Source organism: Tachysurus vachellii, chromosome 26 (genome assembly GCF_030014155.1).
Source record: "Tachysurus vachellii isolate PV-2020 chromosome 26, HZAU_Pvac_v1, whole genome shotgun sequence".
NCBI lineage: Eukaryota > Metazoa > Chordata > Actinopteri > Siluriformes > Bagridae > Tachysurus > Tachysurus vachellii.
Window position 1 is genome coordinate 7,566,106 of NC_083485.1, and position 13,083 is coordinate 7,579,188.

Sequence of the window (13,083 nt, forward strand, 5' to 3'; positions counted from 1 at the left end):
TGTTACTCATTGTGCGGCTCGCGAGCCTCCTGTGGCTCGCTAAGCTTTAATATGCGGCTCGCATGGCAGTAAATAATACGATGATATGATCATGTGGTTAAAATTTATTTTTCATTTAAATAACATTAAAAACAATCAGGGAAGCATAGAAAAACGAATGTGCTCTATTACAAATAGTAATATATATTTATATATTATTTGACTGCATTCTGCGCAATTGCCAGTTTTTGGCGGCCTGCCAGAAGCTAGTTTGTGTTTCATGCTAGTTAACAACTTGTGTTTACTGTACACAGACTAAAAAAATGGATCGATTTCTTATCAAACAATCCCGCACACAAAATAAACAGCAACAAAGCAATGTGACAGTGACAAAAGAGGTAACTGATGGGGAGCATGCATCATCCGAAACTCGAGAGGAAGACGGAGACGGAGGTTGTGGAGAGTCCGCGCCTGCTAAAAAAGAAAGGTGCGAGTCATACAAGATGAGCATAGAAAATTTCAAGAAAAGTGGACAGATGAATTTTTATTTGTCCTTCACGGATCGAACCCTTGACAGGTGCATAATAAAGAATGATTTTTAAGTAATTCTTGTATTGCAATATTGTACATGGTATTTAAGCAGATAAGCTATTTAAGACTGAATAACTTGGCATACTTTGCGGTGAAAGTGGCTCGCCTATTGACTTTGTCCTATCAGTGTGGCTCGCATGAAAAAAATAGTGAAGACCACTGGACTACAGCAACATGCTCGTTGCAAATATGCCGACATTTGCTCAACCCAGGATGACGCTCCTCCGATCTTGATCAGTTCCGGATTTACCAGCTTTCTACTGCAACAGTTACGTTGGGGTTTTTTCCTTTGGCCATGGTTTTGTTTTGGAGGTCTATTCTAATTTCTAGTTGCTGCTGCAAATGCATGCGCACGGAAGGGCACGTGGATTCTTGCCCAGGACAGAACCATTCTGCCAACACAAACTGTATGCATACCATCTAATACAGGGGTTCTCAACCTTTTGCAAGCTAGACCCCCTAAAGCAGGTTCATTGCAGTTGGGGCCCCCCACACCACCTTGTATAGATAGATAGATAGATATTATTATTATTATGAGTAGTAGTAGGCCATTCATCATTACTAGGCTATTGCTATATCATTATATGAGGTTACATGCTTTATTGTTATTATTATTATTATCCCCAGTAGGCCTATTATCATTACTAGGCTATTGCTATAATTGGGAATTGGCACCAGACCGCTGATATTAATGTATGCTTTTTTATTGTTATTATTACTAGGCCTAATAGTAAGTATATCATCTGCATTTTTTACAGAAGCTTGCAGGTAGGTGATGTTAATGTGAGACCTGAGCCTGCTTTCCCTTGAAAAGATCCTCAATTCTTGGCTCAGTGTCTGATAAACTTAGCCTCAAATCATCCTCGATTTGTGCACGATTGCGGTATTTCGTTTTGAGTGCATTTGCCGAAAGCATTGATAGTGCATTGTTAAGATGGCGTACAGCAATTGCATCTAGATGTTAAACAACAAAAACAACCAAGAAAACAGCCCTGATCTTGTCTTTTCAGTCATATTTCGATATGTTTACAAGACAGCAAACATAATAAATAAATAAATAAATAAATAAGAAGTAGGCCTACACTCAGGTTTTACAGTTCAAGTCACTTACATTTTAGACGAAATATTGACTGTTTTGGTCTATTTTAGCAGAGAAAATAGATCTGATGAATCCAAACAAAGATCACGGCACCAGTGTAACGATTGTTGTCCGTTATGTGACACCCAACCGTCACAAACTTGAAATTGACGACGTACACAAAACTCTGGTTCTGTTCTTTATTTTATTCGCCGCAGCACTGATGATCGTATCTGAGAAATACATCAAAATGTATAACACACTGGGTGAAAACACTGCAGACATAAACCACCGCAGCAGTGTCAGCCATTTTCTGCTGAACTACCACAAACTTGAAACAAATCCATATAAACAAAATAAAAATAAACATGAAAATCACATACCTGAGAAATACATCAAAATGTATAACACACTGGGTGAAAACACTGCAGACATAAACCACTGAAATAAGAAAAACATAAAATAAACAATGTCACTCTCAAAAGGTAATTGTGTGTTTTCCGTTTAGCTATCTGTAGCTATCACAGCTATCACAGCACATTAATTTAGCCGCATGAGACACGAGGCACCACAATAATTACTCAACAAAGTTTCCATCCGACATAAATCCATCCAACTCCTGTACATTTGTTCATATAATTACTACAAATGTTTATATTGGAGAAAATCATATTAAACACACTATTATGACCTATATAAAAATACCATAAACAGAGAGAAGAGAAACACGCTTACCCGCAGCAGTGTCAGCCATTTTCTGCTGAACTACGGTAAGCACGCAAGGACAAAATAATAAATGTCTGCAATGCGTTAACCACTAGGGGCGCCAAAACACCATTTGACTTAATTTATCATCTAATTTCATGTAATTCAACACCATGAATATAATTGGTATTAATGTTCTTTTTAACTCCGTTACATTCACCCCCACAGAATTACATGAAACTTAGGCATCACCAAAGGTACAACAAAAAACAAACACCAAGCATGTCGCATCAAAAGAAGAATCTCCCATAGATGGACAGTCAATATGCAAATTATCCCATAAGGATGAAGAGATAAGAGAGTAGCGCAAAGTCCCCCTATCAACAATCGACAGCAGAATGTCCACATACATTTCACAATATTCTTCCAAAAACTAGTATTCCCAGAATACACTAAGCAAGGAAACAAAACAACAAAATGCATAAAAACCGCATTAACAATTGGGGCCCCTCAACACTTAACTATGAGGACACTTCCCACCCTCAGGTATGTTATTCCAACATGAACGAAGAACCTTGAACTAGTCCAGACAAACTAGTAAGAAGAAAATAATTGAAGAGAAAGAAAAAACCTTTCCCAAATGTCCCATATAAGGAGAATTACCTAATCAGCAAAAGACCGAAACATAGATTTGCAAACAGCCTCAACATTACGCTTAGCGTCTTTAATGACAGCCTGGCCTGACATCGTTTGGATTAATCTGTTAACTGGCTTGAGGACACGGCCAAAGCGTGACCTAACCTGTGTGGTGGAACTACAGGCAAATGGCATAAGAGTAGTCTGAGTTACACCTGAGGACCCTGAGTGTGCTTGAGCCGACTTAACAGTACCCGCAGTGGCTATGCTTCCTGAATCTGAACAGCAGTCATCATCAGTGACAGTCACAGCAACTGTTGCTTCATCTGACCTCACAGATGTAGTGTCAAAGGACGTTGTGGGTGCAGCTAGTGGTGCACTTGAGTTTATAGTTGAAATAGATTCTGAACTCTCATCAGGCAAATGAGAAACCCAACTCAATGTCCTGTCAGTAGTGTCATTCAATTGACTGGCCTGAGGAACTGGCTTGCAGGTGATGTCTATTTGGCTATGCAAGGATTCATTCGACATGGTGTTAAGCATTCTGACTGACTTGATGAACTTAAAAGTACGTCACCCTGCGGGCCACTCATTAGGGAAACTGGACAACCTACAGATATCTCGTCAGGCACAGGTAGGAAATGGACCAGTAACAGAAGTAATCTTCTCTCGCCCTGTGTCAGGGTTTCGAATTCTGTAAGTGTGAGTCTGAGGCTTGTGGTCTACCACAGTGTAAACAGTGGACTCCCACCGGTCAGCAGTTTTCCTTTTATCCCTCTCGGCCTTATTCGCCAACAATACTTGGTCACCCACACCAATGGCGAGCCCCTTCACTCGACGGTTATACAGAGCCGCATGCCACTTTTGTTCCTTTGTGGAATGCTGTTGTGCAATCACCATGGCCTCCTTGAGGTCCCTAACAAGTGTGTCAACAAATTTGTCGTAGCTGACCACATTCTGATCATCCAGGACCAAACGGAAGAGAATGTCAACTGGACGGCGAGGAACCCTGCCAAACATCAGATAGAAGGGCGCATAGCCCGTAGACTCGTGTGTTGTGCAATTGTACAGGAATGTCAACGTTTGCAAATGTCTTGGCCAATCCCTCTTGACATCAGGAGATAGAACGCGGATCATGTTGCCTAGCGTCCTGTTAAAACGTTCCACGCTACCATTGCCCATTGGATGATAAGGGGTGGCATGTGATTTGACTACTCCTGAAACTGAGAAGTTCGCTAATGAGTCGGCTCTCAAAGCTTGCACCTTGGTCACTGTGGATACGTTCTGGCAGGCCATAGATACAAAAATATCTGTCCCACAGGATCCTGGCAACTTGATTGGCTGATTGGTCTCGGCAAACAAAAGCCTGAGCTAGCCTCATGAAATGGTCGCTCACAACTAGGACATCAATGGATTTATTCTTTGCATCTTCAGCTGACCAAAAATCAATGCAGACCAGCTCTAGTGGCCTTGTAGATTTTATGTTCTCCAAAGGAGCATTGCCGGAGGGATCAGGACTTTTGCTTATGATGCAACGTCAACAACAGCGCACATAATTACGTACTCTATTCTCCATGTTTAGCCAGAAGAAACGCTGCTTTGCCAAACTCACACTCCTGAATTGACCTTGATGGCCACTGTCATCATGAACACTCCTCAGAATTACATCCACCAACGAGTCAGGGACAACGTATTGGAAGCGTTTCAGCCTTGATGATTGGCTATGAGACACCCTGTAGAGAACACCATTCCTCACAATCAATTTATCCCAGTGTCTAAGGTAACGAAGCACCGCTGCGGACTCTCCTGCCCTTTCCTTTCTCGTGGGCCTTCCGCGGCTCTCAATGTAAAACAAGACTCTCGACAACACTGTCATTCATCTGCTTTTCACGCAGTTCCTCCACGGAAAATGCCGGCAGTGTGTCTTGGCCCGTAGGAATAAATTGGGGCAGGTGATCTACAACTGCCAAAGCTCACATATCAGCACCAAGTTTCCACTCCACATGCGACGACAAGACAGCTGAGACATCTGAGCCTGCAATAGCAAGATGGTTCATGTCAAGAACATCATTGACTGTGCATGATTGTTGCTGTGGGAAAACACAACCGTCCTGATTTTTGTCGCAGGACCATCGAAAAGCATTCTGCACAGAGTTGGTTGACATACCTCTCATATTGGTCAGCACTTGTAGGGCACTTGAAGTCTTTGTGTAGCCCCACTCTGAACAAAAGGAACTCTGCTGAGGGAATCAGCAACCACATTCTGAGGGCCTGGAACATACTTAATATCAAAGTCAAAGCTGGCCAATTTGGCTACCCAGCGCTGTTCACAGCAGTCCAGTTTAGGCTTCGTAAGTATGTGAGCAAGCGGATTGTTGTCCGTTGTCCGATTGTTGTCCGTGAGAGGGACTTGCTGGCGAAAGCCACTGGTCTTGCTTTAGTTTCCCCTTCCTGGACTTGTGACAACACCGCTCCGATACCATCCAGTGAAGCATCGGTCGCCATTACAAAATGACATGTGAAATCCGGGTGAGCGAGAACAACGCTACCAACCAGAGACATCTTCAGCTGCTCGACCGCATCATGCTGTGCTTGAGTCCAGTCCTCAGGTTTCAATTTCCTGTTCTGGCACGACATATTCCGAGTCTTATTCTTCCGTCCTCTGACATTTTGGCCTTGGAGAAGATCAAAGAGGGGTTTTGCCTTGAGAGAATAATGTGGAATGAAATGTTGATAAAAGTTCATCATCCCCAAAAATGATCTGATTCTTTTTGAGATGGTGTCCTCCCATCCGCTTCCATCAGGTCAGAACTGTTCAAGTTGGAGATACACTCCACCTTATCAGGGTCCATAGACACACCATCCTTGTCTATCACATGCCCTAGAAACTTCACTGATGCTCTCAGAAGGTGACACTTTTTTGGAGCAAGTTTCAGGCCATGGGCTCGTAGCCTTCCGAACACCATTTCCAAACGATCAAGTGCAACTTTCTCGCTCGGGCCAAAGACTATCAGATCATCTATATAACACAGAATGCTGAGAAAGTTCTGATCACCGAAAATACTGTACATCATCCGCATGAAGCTACCAGGACTATTGCAAAGACCCTGGGGTAACCTATTGTACTCAAACAGGCCCATTGGAGTGGTGAAGGCAATGAATTTACGATCATCCTCATGTAACGGTATGTTGTAAAACCCTGACGTGAGGTCCATTGTACTGAACAAAGCGTTACCACCCAGCGCTGCCAGGCAATCTGCTTGGTGTGGAAGAGGGTGGGCATCTTTTATTGTTCTTCTGTTTAACCAACAGAAGTCAGTACAAACCCGAAGATCTCCATTCTTCTTCCACACTAAAACAAGAGGAGATGCGTACTCACTCGTTGAACGGCGAATTAGCTCTTTTTCCTCCATATCCGTCAGAACCTGTCGCAACTTGTGGTACTGACTAGGGGCTACCCGCCTGAATGGGAGTCGAAATGGCCTGGGGTCAGAAAGGTGGATTCTATTAACAAAGCCCTTAGCTTTTCCACAGTCAAGGTGATTTCTGGAGAATATGTCTTCATATGTCAGGATTAAAGTGGCTAATTGCTGCCTGCACTCGTCAGAAACATTACATGACTCGATATCCAAGTCAGACAGTCCCATGGATTTCAAACTCTCACTTGCAGACATTGACTGGGCCCTACAGTCAGGCAATCCTGCAGTACAACTTACAAGGTGAGGTTTGACTGTATCCATGTTACCAATGTCCTCCAGGGCAATGCAAGGATATAGATCAGCCAGTTTTGCGTTACGTCTAAGCAGCACGAGTCTCCCATATTGATCACCTTCAGAGGGACCCATCCGTCACCCCACAATGATGTAACTAGCCTGGCCACCATGACACCCCTGGGAATCGAATGAGAAGTCGTGGGTTCTGTCATGACAGCACTGCCTGGAGATGAAACAGTTGATTTTGATAGTCTCCCCCACACCAGGTATTCACAGCCAGGCTCAAGACAGACAGCGGAATTGCACCTCACTGTCCCAAGTTTATCAGGCATGTTCTCACCTCTCCAGCGATTTAGTCCAGCGAGCATGGACAGAAAGCTCTCACATTCAGGATCCTTTGATTCAGGGATTTGTTACACATAGCAACACTCACAGCAACACTCAATGTTTTCAATGATTCAGTGATTTGAACGAATCGGTTGAGTCAAAGATTCAATGACCCATTCACAAACATCTGTCTCATTCTTGATGAATTGGCCGTTTGAACGAATCGTTTGAATGAACGACTCAATGACTCGCTTCATAAAACCGCTTATCAAACCAGTCCAAACACATTTTAATTTTTATTCAGGAGTTATGTATATACAAAACGATAACTTTTGATGACAGTAGTTTAGAGATAAAAAAAATTTAACAAATACGGGGGTCTATTCTAATTTCTAGTTGCTGCTCGGGAAAAAATGCATTGGGCGGGTCTTTAAAATTTGGGCTGGTTTTTGATGCAACAGGCGGGTTTTTATTTTTGACTATAAACAGTATTCTTTATTATTTTTTTTTTTTATGAAAACTAACTATAAAATAAATTATATAATGTAGGATGACGTTTAAATTAGGTATGGTTCAGGTTAGCCAATAAGGTTCAGGGGAATCCTGTCCAATCAGACTTCAAAGCTTGATTGGCGGGTTGTTGTAGGCTAATTCGTTATATCGTCAAAACTGCATTATCATCATCAGTGATCATCATTCATCATCATCATCATGCCAAAGTGGGGTAAATATAAAAAGTCCTACAGAAAGGAATGGGAGAGCGACCCGTCTTTAAAAACATAGATTACACCTGTGGTAGGCGATGATACAAAGGCATTTTGTAAATACTGTCAATCAAAAATCAGAGCACAGTTAAATGATTCGAAAGAGCATGCTAATACAAAAAAACACAAATCGCGCTGTGCACCAAGTATAAAAACTTTTACTGTGTCAGTGGGAGAAGCAGGTCCTATTATTAAATAGTTCTAGAATTGTTCTATACTAAAGACGTTTTCATCAGTTCTGCAGGGATTATCTACGTTAACTTCATATCAAAAGGTAAGCGTGTTTATGCTATTAGCCTACAGTTTTATTTTGATGTACAATTCTGATGTTTGATCATTTCTGAAACGTAATAGCTGATATAGTGTCTAGTGATGATTCAGTGTATCATTCAGTCATTATTTTATTTAAAATTAAAAGAAGGAAAAAACTAGAATTCATGTTGATTCGCCCAGTGGTCTATAAGTTAAATAATAATAACATAAAAAAATTAATTAGTTGGTAATTAAGCACAAATTTGTAAGTAGCCTACTAATACAAAAAGAAAAGTATAATGAAATGATTTGAGAATTGGCCTATTAGAAAAGAACTGTAGTTCTGACAATAGTAGCACAAGAACAATAAAAAATGTTGTCCCCTTCTGAGGTTTCTGATGTAGACCTTGTGTAGCATCCCCAGCTGGACAGATGCACTTTACTCTGGTTTACTGATGTTTATATGATTTATTTTTGATGTTTAAAACACCGTAAGAGCTGAATAAGACAAATAAATAAACAGCAATCAAAATGACTGCAATCTGTGTATACACATATACATGAAACCTATAAACTAATAAAAAACATCCTTACATGTCATACAATGTGTTATACACCACAAACATGTATGAAAAATATAACATTTCAAATCGAAATCAGACTTAAATTATTATTGCTATGCAAAATGTGATTAAGTGTTGATGACTGAAATCCTAACCGTGTTAACGTCCCGTTAAACATTAGCAAATAGCTTTAGCTTATACCCGATAAAATAAACACTTCAAAAGTCTCAAAATTTATCACAACATGAAATCAAAGCTGTACCTTGTGCCCTTCGTCAGCCAGGAGCTAAGAGGTAGAACAATATCCTTAGGATAATATATGTACAGTGAGCACTATAAAGCTTTCTTTAATCCGTTTTAGTCAAAATGGCGCTTGCCGCTCAAAATGCCAGTTACCGCCCCCATATACAAACAGCGCCGCTAAACTTCTTTTCTCGAACTTCAAAATAAAAGTATGCAAAAAGAAACTCACATACTAAAACAAAACAAATAAAGAGTCCCTTTTTTGGTCTTTTCTCCATATTCAACTGAATAATTGTCTGCAAACCATGTAGATGGAGGTGAAGAACCACTTCAATGGTTGGGGAATGTAATGGTCATTTACACTCCCACCAAATCATGAGTGAATTGTATGACGTTGAGGAATATAAATCACAAATGATTTTCAACAATTTCAGAAAAATGGACGAAAGTATCTATACTAAAGTAAACAAATTTAAGTAGTATGATGAAAAGGATACACTTGGTTGCTCTTGGAAGCAGCTAGACGGTCTCTAGCAACAGGATCAGCTTCTGGACTGGGCGTTCAATGATAGATAGCCTGTTGAGTCGACGACCATCCTTTTCCAGTTTTCGATCACCAAGGCACATCTTAACTCTTCTTACAAGTCCGTCTTTATCTGTAGTAGTCTCTGTAACTCGGGCCAACCGCCACTCATTTCTGGGTAGATCAGTCTTTTCCATGACAATATCTCCCACTCGCAAGTTTCTTTTTGCTGAATGCCAGCATTGCCTGATGGCAATGTTCGACAGATACTCCTTACGCCACCGGCTCCAAAACTGCTCGGCAAGGTACTGAACATGACGCCACCTTTTCTTTGCATAGATGTCTTCTCTGATGAATTTGCCTGGTGGTGGTAATGCTGGAACAGACTTCATGGTAAGCAGGTTATTGGGGGTGAGAGGTGCAAGGCTGTTGGGGTCATTAAGATTGTCAACTGAGAGTGGTCTACTGTTCACAATCGCCATAGCTTCGTACAAGAATGTCCGCAGTGATGCATCATCCAGTCTTTCAGAAGAGAGTGAGAGCGCTGAGCGAAGAACACTCCTTACTGTTCTGATTTGTCTCTCCCATACCCCACCTACATGACTTGAATGGGGTGCGTTCAGGACAAAGTCACACTGCTTCTCAGCCAGGAACACAGACAGACGATCTGCATCAATTTCCTCTAATGCATTCCTTAGCTCATTCTTGGCTCCTACAAAGTTTGTGCCTCTGTCACATCTGATTTGACGTACTGCTCCTCGTAATGCAATGAAACAGCGGAGGCCATTGATGAGGGCATCTGTAGACATGTCATTTATCATTTCAATATGGATAGCCCTGGAGCTAAAACATGTGAAGAGGAGGCCGTACCTTTTATATTCTTTCCGACCCTGTTTGGTGACAAAGGGACCGAAGCAGTCCATGCCACAATATGTGAATGGTGGAGATGGATGTGTACGCTCTGATGGGAGATCGGCCATTCTTTGTTCCTCTGTGGGTCTCCTGAGCTTCCGACATGTCACACAGTAATGCAAATGGGATGCTACTGCTCTATTCATCCCTGGGATCCAATAGCCTTGCGATCTGATTTCATTACTTGTGAGACCCTTTCCTTGATGCTTGACATTCTCATGACATTGAGATATGATCAGCTTTGTTATGTGGTGATCTTTGGGGATGATCACTGGGTATATGACCAAGTTGGGTAGAGGTGCATTGCAAAGTCTTCCTCCCACCTTGAGTACTCCTTCTTGATCTAGGAAGGCATCAAGACGATACAGCTTGCTACTAGGTGACAGCCGGGCCCCCTTTCTTAATACCTTGATTTCCTCTGGATAGACGTTTCTTTGCAGGTCCTTAATGATGATGCGTTTAGCATCTTCTCGTTCAGCTACTGTACTGTGACAGCTGGACTTATTCCCTTTTACTCTGCGAATGAGCCGAGCCACAGCTTGAACAGCTCTCGACCATGAAGACAGCTTTGACAAGCGGTCTGAGAGGCTAACTTCTGTTGTTTCTGCACTCAGTACTTGAACCTGTCTCACTTCAGGATCTCCAATCGTTAGCGCTGTATCAATGTCTGCAACGAGAGGTATATCCTTCTTCCATAAAAATTTTGGCCCCGTCAACCAATTGGATGAGAGAATCTCGCCAGCACTTAAGCCTCTTGATGCATGGTCAGCAGGGTTTTCATTAGTGGGAACGTATTTCCACTGTTGAGGAGTAGTGCTAAGATGTATCTTTTGCACTCTGTTTGCCACAAATGTATGAAAGCGCCGTGCTTCATTGTTAATATATCCCAAAACCACCTTTGAGTCAGTCCAGAAGTGCTCCTCTAGATCTGCATATTCCAGCTCCTGTCTAAGCATATTGCTCATGGCAACTGAGATGACGGCTGCTGTCAGTTCAAGCCTGGGAATAGTCTGGACCTTACTGGGAGCAACTCTGGATTTACCTATAAGCAGGGTACAATGGATGTTTCCTTCTTTGTCCATGAGTCTTAAATAAGAACACTGGCCGTATCCGCTGTTGCTGGCATCAGAGAAGTGATGAAGTTCTCTTTTGATGACCTTTCCAAAGCTTGCAAGCACATAGCAGCGGGGTAGACTGATCTTTTCCAAGTTCACAAGATCCGCTTTCCAATGCTCCCACTTTGGCTGCAATTCTTTAGGAAGGGGGTCGTCCCAGCCTGTTCCGTTTCTGCACATCTCCTGAAGCACTAATTTACCCTTGAGCACGAAAGGAGCAATAAAGCCCAGCGGATCATACAGTGAAGCAACTGTGGATAGTATGCCACGGCGTGTTGCTGGTTGATCTTTGAGGTTAACAGAGAATCTGAATCTGTCAGAATCAATGTGCCAGTGGATCCCTAACGCTCTCTCTAAAGTTGTGTCATCAAAGTTGAGATCAAGCTCCTTCACTACAATGGCTCGTTCAGAAATTGGAATGCTGTTCAGGACATCTTTGTCATTTGAGATAAATCTGTGCAGTCTAAGACCACCTGAGGCACACAGCTGTCGAGCTTCTTTTGCTACCTGAACAGCTTCTTCTTTACTGGCTACACTAGTAACACCGTCATCTACATAAAAGTTTGTTGTGATGTATTTTGAGCCAAGAGGATACATAGCCTCACTCTCCTTAGCAAGATGTTTTAGAGCATAGTTGGCGCATCCAGGTGACGAGCTTGCACCGAAAAGATGGACCTTCATGTGGTATTCTTGTGGGTGTGAATTCAAGTTTCCCTTTTTCCACCAGAGAAAATGAAGGTAGTTCCGATCTTCCTTTTTCACATGAAATTGGTGAAACATCCTTTCAACATCACACATAAGAGCAACGGGATGTTGTCTGAACCTTACAAGAACACCAGTTAGATTATTAATTAAATCTGGGCCTTGGAGCAAGTGATCATTGAGGCTGGTCCCCTGGTGCTTAGCAGAACAATCGAAGACGACACGGAGCTTATCTGGCTTCTTCGGATGATACACCCCATGATGTGGGATGTACCACTTCTCACCATCCTTTCCATTATCTCGCACTTCTTCTGCATCACCTCTCTCAATGACTTCTTCCATAAACTTCAAATAATGTTCCTTGTACCTTTCATCTTTTAGCAGCTTTCTTTTGAGATGATTGAGCCTTACGATGGCCATCTGCTTATTGTCAGGCAAATGGGGTCTTATTTTGAAGGGGAGAGGCATCTCGTAATGACCTTGGTCGTTCTTCCTTATGCTTTGCTGCAGTTTGTTCAAGAAGAGGATGTCATCCTGTGACACAGTTTTGCTATTTTCACCAGCGTCCTTGAAGTCAGACTCCAATACTTTAATAACTTCTGCTGGAGTCACCGGGGGAAGCTCTTTAATGTTAACTCTATGACAGATGGTGTTAAAGCCTTGCGATTCATGGTGTGAAGACAGGCGACCAACAATGCTCCATCCCAGGTCTGTGTGGACTGCGTAAGGTTCATCGTCTACTCCCAAAATCACCTGTTTTGGTGCCAAAGCCCTTGGGCAGTTGTAGCCAATCAAGAGACCAATCTCACAATCCTGCAGAGGGGGAATTTTGTCCACTATTGTAGATAGATGCTTCCACTGTCGTGCTGTGTCACAAGTAGGGATGTGAGTACGGTTCACTGGAATAGAGTCCTTAGTGTAGGCAGGGGGCAAGCTGAGGACAACATTGGAACTGTAGCCTCTTACATTGAGACCGGACA

The 13,083-nt window shown here is 42.3% G+C and overlaps 1 protein-coding gene across 1 annotated transcript; it reads right to left on the reverse strand.

Annotated features, from left to right (window-relative positions):
• Positions 1 to 9,370: 9,370 nt before the first annotated feature.
• On the reverse strand, positions 9,371 to 12,828 carry LOC132841382 (uncharacterized). Its single transcript, XM_060863736.1, has one exon. It carries the CDS (start codon positions 12,569 to 12,571, stop codon positions 9,371 to 9,373), a length of 3,201 nt encoding a protein of 1,066 aa, XP_060719719.1. The 5' UTR covers positions 12,572 to 12,828.
• Between the last annotated feature and the right edge of the window lie 255 nt (positions 12,829 to 13,083).